The sequence below is a fragment of the Orycteropus afer genome, unplaced genomic scaffold (genome assembly GCF_000298275.1).
Source record: "Orycteropus afer afer isolate SDZICR_OR568_19922 unplaced genomic scaffold, OryAfe1.0 scaffold00035, whole genome shotgun sequence".
Lineage (NCBI taxonomy): Eukaryota > Metazoa > Chordata > Mammalia > Tubulidentata > Orycteropodidae > Orycteropus > Orycteropus afer.
In genome coordinates this window covers 10,335,484-10,349,958 of record NW_006921622.1, presented here as the reverse complement: position 1 = coordinate 10,349,958, position 14,475 = coordinate 10,335,484, and the positions used below count along the sequence as shown (strand labels likewise).

Here is a 14,475-nt window from a genome sequence, read left to right as displayed (position 1 = left end):
ATCTGTCCTGGAGGAAGTGCAGCCAAGATACTCCTTGGAAGCAAGGATGACCAGACTCCATCTCACTTACTTTGGTCATGTTGTTAGAGGGGACCATTCCCTGGAGAAGGATGTCATGCTTGGTAAGGAGGAGGGTCAACGAAAGAGGGAAAGGCCTTCAACGAGTTGGATTGACACAGTGGCTGTGACAGTGGGCTCAAGTATAGCAAGGATCATGGAGCTGGTGCAGGATCAGGAGGTATTTCGTTTGCTGTGCATGGGATCGCTGTGCGTCGGAAACGACTCGATGACACCTAACAACAACATAGCTTAATAATATTCCGTTGTATAGATATACTACATTTATGTATCCATTCTTCAGTTGATGGATATTTGATTTATTTATGCTTCTTAAGTGTTGTGAATAATGCTACTATGAGCATTTGTATACTAGTTTTTGTTTGAACACCTGTTTTCAGTTCTCTTGGGTCCATACTGATGAGCAGAATTGTTGGGACATATGATAATTCTGTGTTTAGCACTTAGAGAAACCAGTAAACTATTTTCCCCATGACTATACCATTTTACGGGAGCTCTGGTAGCATAGTGCCTAAGGCACTTGACTGCTAACCAGAAGGCTGGCGGTTCAAACCCACCAGCCACTCCTTGGAAGGAAGGTTAGACAATCTACTTCTGTAGTGATACCACCTCGGAAACCCAAGGAGAGGTTGCTATGAGTCAGGTCTGACTCAATGGCACACAACAACAGCAACAATGACTAATGATGTAGAGCATCTTTTAACATGTTTATTGATGAACACATCTGCCTTGGAAGAAGTAAAGCCAGCCAGAATTCTCCTTAGAAGTAAAGATAGCAAAGCTTTTTCTCCTGTGCTTTGGACATGTTATTAGGAGGGACCAGTCCTTGGAGAAGGACATCATGCTTGTTAAAGTAGAGGGTCAGTGAAAAAGATAAAGACCTTCAACAAGATGAATTGACACAGTGACTGCAATAATGTTCTCAAACATAGCAACAATTGTGAGGATGTTGTAGGACCAGGCAGTGTTTCATTCTGTTGTACTTAGGGTTGCTACAACACCAGCTCTACAGCACCCTTGGAGAAATGCCTGTTTGAGTCATTTGCCACTGTCAAAATGGATTGTTTGTCTCTATTGTTGAGTTGTAAGAATTCTTTTTATATTTTGGACACTGGACTCTTATCAGATATATAACTTGCAAACATTTTCTCCCGTTTTGTAAATTGTCCTTTCACATTGTTAATAGTATTCTTTGATGCAAAAAAGTTCTGAATTTTTATGAAGTGTAATTTGTCTTTTTCTTTTATTGCTTGCACTTTGATGTCATACCTAAGAATCCATTGTAAAATCGAAGGTCATATAAATTTACTCCTATGTTTTCTTGGATAATTTTTATAGTTTTAATTCTTAAATTTAGGCCTTTGATCCATTTAAAAATAATTTTTATATACAATGTGTGGTAAGGTCCAACTTTATTCTCTTTCATGTGGATATCCAGTTGTCTAAATACCATTTTTGAAGAGGCTATTCTTTCCCTGTTGAATCGTCTTGGCTCTGTGTTAAAATCAATTAACCACAGATGTAGAGGTTTAGTTCTGTGCTCTCAATTCTCTCCTTTGGTCTGTATGTCTACCTTTATACCTTTATAAGGTATGTCTACTTTATACCTTTATATATATCACCCTGTTTTGACTGCTGTTGCTTTGTAATAAGTTTTGTAGTTGAGACAGATGAATCTTTCAACTTTGTCTTCTTTTTCAGTACTGTTTTGGCTATTTTGGATCCCTTCTATTTCCATATGAATTTTAAGATCAGCATGTCAATTTCTGCAGCATGCAAGAATTGTATTGAAATACATAGATCAATTGGGGAAGTATTACTCTCTTAACAAGATTAGTCTTCAGTCCATGAATTTAGGGATGTTTTTCCATTTATGTAGTTTTTCTTTAATTTCTTTAAGTAATGGTTTATAGTTTTTTGTGTTGAAGTGTTACAGTTCTTTTGTTAAATGTATCCATAAGTGTTTTGTTCTGTTTGATGCTTTTGTAAATGGAATTGTTTTTTTAATTTCATTTTCAGAATTTTCATTACTAGTTTATAGAAATAGAGCTGATTTTTACATGTTGATCTTGTGTTCTACAACTTTGCTGAATTCATTTATTAGCTCTAATAGTTGTTCTGTGGATTTTCTTGAATTTTCTACTTAAAAGATTGTGTCATCTACCAATAGAGATAATTTTGCATCTTCCTTTCTAATTTAGAGCCCTTTAATTTTATTTTTGTTGCCAGTTGCCCAGACTAGAACTTACAGTTCAACAGTTGGGAGACATCCTTACCTTGTTACCCATGTTAGGGGAAAAGCTTTTAGTCCTTCACCATTAAGTATGACATTAGCTGTGGATTTTTCATTAAAAAAAAAAAAAAAAGTTTTACCATCTTGTCAATTTCAACTCATACTGACGATGTAGAGCAGAGTAGAACTGCCCTACAGAGTTTCTTAGGCTCTAATTTTTACAGAGGAGCTCTGGTAGCGTAGTGCGTAAGGCAGTTGACTGCTAACCAGAAGGCTGGCGGCGGTTCAAACCCACCAGCAGCTCCTCAGAGGGAAGGTTGGGCAATCTACTTTTGTAGTTGATACTGCCTCAGAAACCCAAAGAGGGGTCGCTGTGAGTCGGGTCCAACTCGCTGGCACATAACAACAATAACAACAACGACAATTTTTATGGACGCAGACTACCACATCTTTCTCCCACAGAGCAGCTGGTAAGTTTGAATTGCTCACCTTCTGGTTAACAGCTGAGTGCTCAACCAGTGCACCACCTGGGCTCCTGTATTTTTCATAGGTACCTTTTTTAGATTGAGGAAGTTCTCTTCTATTTCTAATTTGTTGAGTGTTTTTCAAAATCAAGAAAGGGTGTTGGATTTTGTCCAGCGCTTTTTCTGCATTGCTGAGATGATCATGTGTTTTGTCCTTCATTTTATAACATGATGTATTACATTGATATGATATATTATGTTTGTATTTGGAGGTAAATCCTGTTTGGTCAAGGTGTGTAATCCTTTTTTCCTGCTGCTGTATTTTGTTTACTAGAAATTTGTTGAGAATTTTTCTGTCTGTATTCAAAAGGGGTATTTGTCTGTTGTTTTCAGTTTTTGTGATGTCTTTGGCTTTGGCATCAGGTTAACACTGGCCTTATGGAATGAGTTAGGAAGCATTCCTTCCTCCTCTGTTGCTGCTAAGGGTTTGAGAAGGAAATATGTTAATATTTCTTTAAATATTTAATGGAATTCACCAGTGAAGCCATTTAATCCTGGCCTTTTTTGGAAGTTTTTTATTACTGATTCAGTCTCTTCTTACAGATCTCAGATTTTCTATTTCTTTGTGAGTAAGTTTTGGTAATTCTTGTGTTTCTAGGTATTTGTCCATTTCATCTAGTTTATAGAATTTTGGACAACACTTGTTCATAGTAATCTCCTAAGATTCTCCCAATTTTTATGAAGGGAGTGTTAATGTCCCCACTTTCATTTCAATAATTTGATTCTTCTGTCTTTGTCTTAGGAGCCCTGATGACACAGTGGTTAAGCGCTCGCCTGTTAACCAAATGGTTGGCACTTTGAGCCCACCAACCACTCTATGGGAAAAAGACATGGCAGTCTGCTCCTGTGAAGATTGCAGCTTTGGAAACCCTATGAGACAGTTCTCCCTGGCCTATAGGGTTACTATGATTTAGAGTTGACTTGCTGGCAGTAGGTTTGGTATTTTTTGTTTGATTATTTTTTTGGTTACTCTAGCTATAGGTTTGTCAATTTTTAAAAATATTTTCAAATAAAAAGTTTAGTCGATTCTAGTGTTTTTCTATTCTGTATTTCACGTATCTCTACCTAATACTCATTATTTTGTTTCTCTTATTTGCTTTGGAATTAGTTTGATCTTGTTTTTATAGTTTTGTGGGTGAAAATTTCCATTATTGATTTAAGATCTTTCTTTTTCATAATATAATCATTTATAGCTATAAATTAATTTCCCTTTGACCACTCCTTTTGCTGTTCCCGTAAATTTTGATATGTTGTGTTTTTCTTTATATTCGTATTACAGTATTTTCTAATTTCCCTTATCATTTTGTCTTTGACTTTTTAAAAATTAAGTGTCATGAATTAATTTAGTCACTACTAACTGCTATATGGAAAGTGAATTTGCTCTGTAAATCTTCACCCAAATCAAAATTAAAAAAAAAAAAAAATTAGTCATACTTAATTCACATCCTCTTAAGTTAAAAAGAAATGTTACAATTAAGTTTTAACATTCATCCATTAAAACTTTCCAGAAGGCCTGGTTTCAAAAGAAAATCTCCAGCTGGTGATAGAGCTGGGTATTTTATGGCATTTTCTGTTTTGATCACAAACATTTTAAGTATCATGGGGATAAAAATTCTCTGTTTTTTCTATTTTATTCTACTAGAGCAGTTTTCTGGCTTGCTCAGTATGATCTTCTAACATGTATACAATTAACTCATAGGTAGACAACATACTGAAAGTTTTCATTCATATCAAAATGTTTTCTGATTTTCCTTAGGATTCTTCTTATACTTGTTGGCTGCTTAAAAATGTATTGGGGAGCTCTGGTGGTATAGTGCCTAAGGTATTTGGCTGCTAACCAGAAGGTTGGCAGTTCAAACCCATGAGCCACTCCTTGGAAAGAAGATTGAGCGGTCTACTTCCGTGGTGATAATGCCTCGGAAACCTAAGGAGGGGTTGCTCTGAGTTGGATCCGATTCCATGGCAGTGAGTTTTTGTTTTGTTTTTTTTTTTTTAAATTTCTACATGTTTGGGAATTTTTCAGATTTACTTCTCTTATTATTTCCTAATTTTATTTTACATGGTCAGAAAACATACTTCATGTGACTTTATCTCTTTCAGTTTTTTGTAGCTGAACTCATGGCCTATGCTGGTCAGTGTTCCGTATGCACATGAGAAGAATGTTGGCTGGAGTATTTTATAGATATCTGTTGTTTAACTGGTTTAATAGTGTTATTCAAGTCTTCTTTTGCTTGCTGATTTTCCAATTGTTCTTTACATTATTGAAAATGGAGTGTTGAAGATTGCAACTATTATTGTTAAACTCTATTTCTTCCTTAAATTCTATCAGTTTTTGCTTCATATGTTTTGGAGCTCTGTTAAATGCATGTGTATTTATTATTACTATTATTATATTTTGTCAAAGGACTGACCTTTTTATCATTATATAGTGTCCTTTTTATGTATATTAACATTTGTATTAAAGTTTATTTTGTCTGATTTGTATTAGTATTTGAATTACCACTCCACTTGTTAGTAGTTTGCATAGAATATCTTTTTTCATACTTTCACTTTCAACCTATTTGTGTCTTTGGATCTAAAATGAGTTTCATATAGACAGCATATATAGTTGGGTCATGTTTTTAACTCCATTTTGTTGATGGCTGCCTTTTAATTTAATCCATTTACATTTAAAGTGAATTATTGACAAGGAAGGAGCTCTGGTAGCATAGTGGCTAAAGCACTTGACTGCTAACCAGAAGGCTGGCGGTTCAAACCCACCAGCCACTCCTCGGAAGGAAGGTTGGGCAATCCTACTTCCGTAGTGATACTGCCTCGAAAACCCAAGGAGGGGTTGCTTTGAGTCGGGGCCAACTCGACGGCACATAACAACAACAACAACAACAACAATTGACAAGGAAGGACTGTTGCCTTTTGTTTTCTATATGTCAGTCCTTTTTTGTTCTTTAATTTTTCCATTACTACCTTCTTTTATTTTTAGATACTTTTTTTTTTCTACAGTACTGCTTTGATTTCCTTTTGCTATTATAAATTTTAGTTATTTTCTTAGTGGTTGCTGTGGGAATTATAATTAACATCTGAATTTATAACAATCTAGTTTGGATTAGTACCAACTTAATATCAATAGTATATGAAAACTTTGCTAATATATATGGCTCTATCCCTTCCCACTTTTATACTATTATTGTTGTTGTTATGTTCCATCGAGTTGGATCGGACTCGCAGTGACCCGTCCTTGGGTTTCTGAGGCAGTATCACTATGGAAGTAGACTAGCCCCATCTTCCTTCTGAGGAGTGGCTGGTGGGTTTGAACCGCCAGCCTTCTGCTTAGCAGTCAAGTGCCTTAGGCACTATGCTACCAGAGCTCCCATACTATTATTAGGACAGATTATATTTTTATATATTGTGTGCCCATAGACATAGATGCATAAATATTGTTTTACACAAAACCAACTAACCAGTTGCCATCAAGTCGCTTGAGACTCATGGCTGCCCTATGTGTGTCCAAGTAGAACTGTGCACCATACGATTTTTTAGTGGTTTATTTTTTGGTGATAGATCACCAGGCCTTTCTTCTAAGGTGCCACAAGTAGACTTAAACCTCCAGCTTTTCTGTTAGCAGCTGAGTGCATCAGCATTTACACAACTCAAAGACTCCTCTGTCCACTTCAGATGGAATTCATTGGTGAGATACCCCTACTGCAAGGAATCTCAAGAGGAAGACAGTCAGGCACTGTTTGTGTGTAGCCTCTAAGGCCAGGTCCTTAGTCAGGAGAGAGCTGTCTGTGTCTGTAGCTGGGTGAAAAATAATGTGACGTTGGGGAACTGCGTCCTGAAGCACAATGATCTGGGGGACTAGGGAAAGGGAGCTTAGGTGAATACTGGGGAGATGATGGGAAATAACATTGAAAAGGCAAGATGATGAAGGCATTTGGGAGCTACTAAAGGGTTTAAGCAGGAGAGTCATCCAAACCTAATGCCGTGGAGTTGATTCTGACTCATCGTGACCCCTATTGGGTTTCTAAGGCTGTAAATCTTTATGGAAATAGATTGCCTCATCTTTCTCCTGTGGAACAGCTGGTGGGTTTGAACTACTGACCTTAAATACTCCGGCAGAAAAATGGAAAGTTGGGATCAGGATGGCAAGATGGAAGGCAAGGAAACATGTTAGATAACTATTAGTTATTTTTATTTTTTAGTAGGTCATAGATGTTCTGGGAGCTCTGGTGGTATAATGCCTAAGGCATTTGACTGCTAACCAGAAGGCTGGTGGTTCAAACCCACCAGCCACTCCTCGGCAGTGAGTTTGTTTTTTTTTAAAGATGTTCCAGGAGTCCTGGTGGCGCAGTGATTAAAGTGCTCTTCAGTTAGCCAAAGGTTGGCAGTTCAAACCTACCAGCCACTCTGTGGGAGAAAGATGTGGCAGTCTGCTTCTGATTTACATAAGACTTGGAAACCCTATGGAGCAGTTCTGCTCTGTCCTGTAGGGTTGCTATGTATGAATCGACTCAGTGGCAGTGGGTTTGGTTTATAGATGTTCCATTAAAAAAAAAAAAAAAAACTCACTGCTGTCCAGTCAGATCTGACTCATAATGACCCCTCCTTGGGTTTCTGAGGTGGTATCACTATAGAAGTAGGTTGCCCAATCTTCCTTCCAAGGAGTGGCTGGTGAGTTTGAACTGCCAACCTTCTGGTTCACTGTTAAATGCTTTAGGCACCGTATGAGCATGAATTTTGTCACTGAAGAAAATATATCGACCCTTGTTTTTTAAGAAATCTACTTTTAGAATGATTTTCTCTGTGATGTAGTCCCAATATAATAAAATCTAAAATTAAAAGTGCAATTGGAGATGGTTATTCATTTGACCCTTCACCTCTTTGATCAACAAAAAATTCATCATGGTTTTCTGTTAAATAATCATCCTTTTCTATTATGTTACAAACAGCTTAATGTACAAGTTATATTTTATGTACAGTTTTTAGGAAACATTAATTTTATTAAGTAAATTAAAATGAAAAATATAACCACATAATTTGCATAACTTATACCAGTAATATTATAGTTCTAAAGCCTTCTATAGGTCGCAAAAATATTCACACTTAGGTTGAAAGTTTTAAGTAGAACAGTAGCCTAGAGCAACAAACCCAAGAAAACTGTTAATGAAAACAATAGTTTATAAAGGAAAGCATGACAGACTAATTATAGTGTCTCCCCTTTGTTTTTCTTTAACCACTCTTTAGTCCCAGGTACACGGTTTTTATTTTTGCTTTGGTTTTTTTTTTTTTTTTCATTTAAGTCTTTTAGTAAAGTAGTTTCAGGAAATTAATTGGACAAATATTTAGCTATAAAACAAGAGGTAAAATTTAATAAGTAACTTAACTGTCATTTTTCCTCAACATGAAAATGTTAGTTATTGGAATAGCTTTTAAACTTAGTAGAGAATAAATTTTGAACCCCAGTTTAACAGTGTATTCTTTGTTGTTGTTAGTTATTTTCTACTGTCCATGTAGAATGATGGTCTCTGATTTTAGCTGTGCACACAAGAATACATAAAATGTAATTTTAATATCCACTTAATCTAAAGTATTCTTAATGAGCTGTAGTGACCTTTTAAATATATTTAAAGTATATTAGAATCAGAATGGACTTGATGACAACTAACAACAGTAATTAATAGTAGACAAATTATTTCTGCAAACTAGACTTAGGGAAACTGGACAACATTGAAAACACCCTTTAAGGTACTTAAAAACATGTCAAGTACAATATACATAACTTTCTAATTATCGTTATTTTGGATAAATACAAACTTAACTGGCTTCAAATGGGCATGCTTTTGACATGTGAAACTGAGATTCTTATAGGCTAAAGAAACTGCATATGGTAAACTTGGGATTCAGAAATTGGCTTTAAAAATCTCAAATAAATAAAGACCTGCTTTGAAGATACACAGATATATTAATTTTTAATTTGTTTCTTTTTTATCTCTTAATTACCAAAAAAGATTTATTGGTTAATTTTAGGAAAGCAAGTGTTCGAAGTTTTGGCAAATGCTGCCTTCTTTAAATGACTGTATGTTAATGAAAAGTTAAGAGCAGAGCCAAATTAGATTGAGTAATTGTTCAGTCATGTGGGTCAGGCTAGTTGCATAGCCTGGTTGTTAGACTGATTGCTCAAATTACATTGCCTCGGGTCCTGTACTTGGTTGGCTGTCTTCTCAGACCTTAACAAGGTTCTGGGAATTTCTTTTTCTGACAAAGTTTGCTTTGTGTTCCCCCCCCCCCCCACTTCCAGGATGCTTCATCTGCAGACATCAGAAAAGCATATCGTAAGCTTTCACTAACTTTGCATCCAGACAAGAATAGAGATGAAAATGCAGAAATTCACTTTAGACAAGTAAGTGAAATAAACCTTTATTGTATATGTTTCATGACAGATGCATAAGTAAATATGTTTATGGTAGAAATATGTAGAATATTTCCATTGGAAAATGAGGTAATAGTTAAAAACACAATATATATTTTTTCATTCATTTTCCTACTGAATAACTTTTCACTAGCGTTTTTTAATTAGAATATTATGTAGGATTTTGTGCATGTGCATTTTAGTGTCTTCACTATATTCCTAAGTAATTTCTTATATTTGAGAGTATTTTTATTTTAAAGTAATGCTTCTATTTTAGTTGGTGGCCATTTATGAAGTTTTAAAAGATGAGGAACGGAGGCAGAGGTGAGTGTTCATTTCTGCTTTTGAATTAAAATGTTATAGTTTCATGCATCAGTTTTTAAAGAATTAAAAATCTTATTAAACATTTTCTTAATTATAAGTTAATATTTATTCTTGTTACTTCCAAGAAGTGTAATGTTTTTAAAATCTGTGTTTAGAGCAGAGTTAATTTCTATTGAAAATATTCACTCACTTGATTGAATACTTATAGGCTTTAGGATCATGAATCATAAAGCTAACATGTCTTGTCTTCATTAGGTAAGATTTTTAATCTGGGTGTCTGTGCTCTGAAATACAAATACAATTTGGCTTCAAATATATTTTAATTTTTAATATATCAGTGCAAGCTGCTACCTGGATTTGGTGGGTTGTTTTGTTGTTGTTTTTCTTACTCTTTGAATGTTTTAGAATTTGATAAGTTAGTAATACTCAAGTTAGTGCCTTTTCTTGATGTTTCGTCACTCTCAAGATAATAAACCATTTGAGAGTGAGAGAACAGACTTGTATAAATTTGTAGAAGACAGGAGTTAAAGAAACATATTTGCTGCTTCTTCCTATTTCTTTTGGCTCCCTCCCTTTCCGTACTCAGCTGCAGTGGCACTTAAACTTCAGGATAGAGGCAGCCCCCTTACTCTGAGACTTTTCTGTGGCCCTTTCAGCAAAGTGATAATATAGTGATACAGTGTTTTGTATTGCCAGCAACTTAAGAAGAGATTGCAGAGAGGCGCCTTTCTTTTACTCATACAGATGTGTGGAATGTAGATTGGGGAAGGCTATAACTCAGACCCACAGTAAGAAATACATTTTGCATCATGCCTCAGGATGCACACAAACACACACACACATCGCTGAAATAAAATTTTACAAAAACACTTACTGCATGAGTGAAGTTGACTAATACTTTCTATTCAAGCTAGGCTAGACTAGTTTTTGTTTTTTAAAAAACGGTGCTGGTTGTGATCCACTAAAATGATATTACAAGATGGTGGGGCATAATATGCAGTTTGGAAAAATGTTGCTCTACAGTGCAATCTACTTCCACAGTGATACTGCCTCGGAAACCCAAGGAGGGGTTGCTATGAGTTGGGGCCGACCCGATGGCACATAACAACAACAACAGTGAAAGAGTACTTAACAAACAAACAAACAACAACAACAACAAAAATTAGTAATTGGAGATTTTAGTCTAATGGTAGCCTAAAAAGTCTATGTCTTTCTGTGGGGGCTAATACATCTTAAAAGGCAAGACCCCCAAAATGATGTTATGTGACATTCTGAATCTTTCTTCAAAAGTATTATCTGGAATTATTCTATATCCTGCAATATTAGCTACCACTCTTCATTCTCATTTTAACTCTTTAATTTGAATACCTTAGTTTGTCAGATTGCAAAGCAAGTTCAAGATATTCTCTTGTAGTGTTCTTTTCTTTATAACAAGGGCTGGCATTGGTCCAGATGCCATAGCAGACATTCCTCTGGTTGAGATAATCCATAGTGTTGAAAGGCCTAGAAGTGTGTTGAAAGAAGAGTTGGTCATTCTGTGCATATTTTCTAGTTGATTTCTCTCAGTGAGTCCCTAGTTTTGTTGCACAAATCAAGAATGTGTCTGTAAAGATAGCTTTATTTAGCCTCCCAACATCTTTGGCATCAGATTTTGTCCTTTTGCTTGTTTGTTTTGAAAGTCTGTAAACTTAGTAACAATTTCTTTAATTAGTTTCTTTTTATTAAAATCATTTCTTGCATATATATTGTCTTCATTAGCATAGACTCATCTAACATATTTTAGGATTAGTTCCCTTTGCATTTATTTTAGAGACTTGGCAGGAAAAAAATGGATTTGACAGTTAAGCAAACAGCTGTAGTATTTATACTCTTTGGGCACAAGTAACTCATTGGCAACTGGTTTTCCTTGAGGCAAAAGTCTTATCTAATCAAGCTGAGAATGCTTCTCCAAAGCATGTGCCTGAGGCCAGAGCACGTATGAGTATTTAAACATATATGAAAACTCAATTCTGCAGACAATTACCTATTGTTTATAATTCCTTTAAGAAAAAAGAAAAAATATATATATATGGTCTTCATTTTTACCTAAATGAAGATCATCTCATACTGGTATTTAAAAAATGCTCCTTGGTATCACAGTTACTTAATTACTATAAATATTCATGAAAGAAATGTTTTTAAATGTGTACTTTCTAGCAATTTACACTTTAGAAAATTATCAGAGACATATTTTCTTGTTTATTTCCCTTATATATAATTGTGTTTTCACTGAAATCACATGTAATCTTTAAATTTTGGTTGAAAAGGAATAGCGGTGAAATAGATAAAACAATAAAGAAGATAAGTTGGAGGAAGTGGGGGAAAAAAACGCCAAAACAAAAAGCCTGGTAACTTTCTTAAAAGCCTTATTTAGTTATAATGCATACCATAAAAGTTATCTGTTTTAAGCATATAATTCCATGATTTTTAATAAAATTACAGTGTCATGAAATAGTAACCTTAATCCAGTTTAAGAGTATTTTTATCGCCTTAAAAATTTCCTTGAGCGCATTTCATTTGCAGGCAGTCTCCGTTCTACCCCCAGTTCAGGTAATCACTGATTTGCTTTCTGTCTCTTTAAATTTCTTATCTGGACTTTTAACAGAAATGGGATCATATAGTATGTAGACCTTTGCGTCTAACTTCTTTCTCTTTGCATTATGTTTTTGAGGTTCATTCGTGTTCTAGTGTTGTAGATCAAGTTCCAAAATAATAACTAGAAAGTCAGCTATAACTCAGAGAGAAATTTAATAAGAGGATAGTAACCTTGCAAGGTGGAGACACACAGGGCCAGAGGCAACACCATGTGTGTCTTCCAGAGCCTTACAAACTAGGAGTTTTTATAATAGTTTTAAGACCATGGAGTACATGATTTCAGAAGACCTTATGCAGGCAGGATACTGATGAAATCCTGACCCTTTTGGGAAAGTCAGGAAGTGGAACAAGGCTGTGATAAATTCCTAATGATAAACCTCAGCTTCCTTCAGGCTAGGTGTAGGCACAATCTCTTTCTAAGATGGAGTCTGTGTGTTCCAACATAGATGCCACAACTTTTTCTGTGCAGATGTATTCTGATGTTGGCTCTTGGTTCGAGTCTTTGTCCCATTTTAGATCGACCCATCTTAGTTCATCAGGCAGTAAAGGAGGGCGAGGATGCACAGGTTACCAAACTGGTTAATACTGACCATGGGTAGCGGGCTAGAAGATACCTCAAAAATGGCCTGTTACCAGGAAATGCCATCTAAGCAGTAAATTTACATTTCATTATTTCTTTTGCAGTGTCCCTACCTTAGTCTCAGGATCTGAGGAATGTGGTTGCCCTGTCCTGTGAGCTGTTTCTATCTTGGTTTTATGATATTAGGAATGTAGTTACAGGGTAGGACTCTTATGTGATTATGGCTACAAGTAGTAGAATTAAGGCAGTGTTTAAATTGAACAGGATTAATACGGAGCTCAGCTTATGAAGTTAGAACATATATTCATCTTCCAGAAATTCTAGTCTGTCTATATTATTACAGTAGTACATACCAGTATTTTTTTCTTTTTTTTATTACTGACTAATACTCCATTGTATGGATATACCACATTGTTCTTTTACTTTTTGGTGGTGACAAATAATGTTGCTTTGAACCTTTACATGTAATTCTTTGTGGGGACATATGTTTCTGTTTTACGTGCCTAGGAGTGCAATTGTGAATAAACTTTTAAACTGCTCCCCTACCCCACCAAAGGCAGAGACTGTAGCATAAAAATAAACACATTTTCCTGGTTAGCGTAAAGAAGCCTAGCTTACCAGCATTTTCTAAACTCCTTAGTTAACTTGCTTATTTCAGGGAACACAGCCCATCTGTGTTCTGACATAAATTTCTGTACAAGTACCCTGAATGTTAGCCAAAATAAAGTACTCAGTAGATACTAATCATTACAAATGTACACTGCATTGTGGTTTATTAATAATATTTGCTTTTATTTAAAATCTATTATAAATATTTAATCAGGTTTTTTTTTTTGGGGGGGGGCCTTTTGTTGTTATGTGCCATTGAGTCTCAGACCCAACTCATAGTGACCCCTCCTTGGGTTTCCGAGGCAGTATCACTACAGAAGTAGGTTGCCCCATCTTCCTTCCAAGGAGTGGCTGGTGGGTTTGAATCGCCAGCCTTCTGGTTAGCAGTCAAGTGCCTTAGGCACTATGCTACCAGAGCTCCTGGGGAGGGCCTGTGCACCTTTAAATTTGTTCGGGCTGTTTTATGTTACTGTATTTGTAAGAGCCCTGGTGGCATAGTGGTTAAAGCATTTGGCTGTTAACCAAAAGATAGTTGGTTCGAACCCACTGGCCCCTCCATGGGAGAAAGGTGAGTCAGTCTGCTTCCATAAAGATTTACACAGCTGGAAACTTTATGTGACAGTTCTACTCTGTCCTAAAGGATTCCTGTGAGTCACAATCAACTTGATGGCAGTGGGTTTATACTTGTAAAAGCTGAATATGTATTTCAGTTGACTAAACAAAATCAAGAGCTCTGGTAGTACAGTGCCTAAGCACTTGACTGCTAACCAGAAGGCTGGCTGGAGGTTCAAACCCACCAGCCACTCCTCCGAAGGAAGGTTGGGCAATCTACTTCCTTAGTGATACTGCCTTGGAAACCCAAGAAGGGTTTGCTATATGTTGGGTCTGACTCGAGGGCATATAATAACAACAGCAACAAACAAACTCATATTCTTTTACCAGTGTAATTAAAACGATCTCAGCCTTTGTTAAATTTTTACAAATCGACCGGGGCAAGATGGCGGACTAGGCAGAAGGATTGCACAGACCCTCTTCAACAAAGAAAAGGGAAACCAATTAACACAGACACAGAAGATAATCTTGGACC

The 14,475-nt window shown here is 35.9% G+C and overlaps 1 protein-coding gene across 1 annotated transcript in view; it reads left to right on the top strand.

Moving 5' to 3' along the window:
* Positions 1–14,475, top strand: part of DNAJC1 (DnaJ heat shock protein family (Hsp40) member C1) — a 452,461-nt gene that overhangs the window by 168,808 nt on the left and 269,178 nt on the right. The window contains exons 2-4 of the mRNA XM_007936407.2: positions 9,131–9,232; positions 9,519–9,565; positions 12,669–12,777. Of these exons, the coding sequence (XP_007934598.1) occupies positions 9,131–9,232; positions 9,519–9,565; positions 12,669–12,777 (258 nt within the window). The remainder of the gene's footprint in view (positions 1–9,130; positions 9,233–9,518; positions 9,566–12,668; positions 12,778–14,475) is intronic.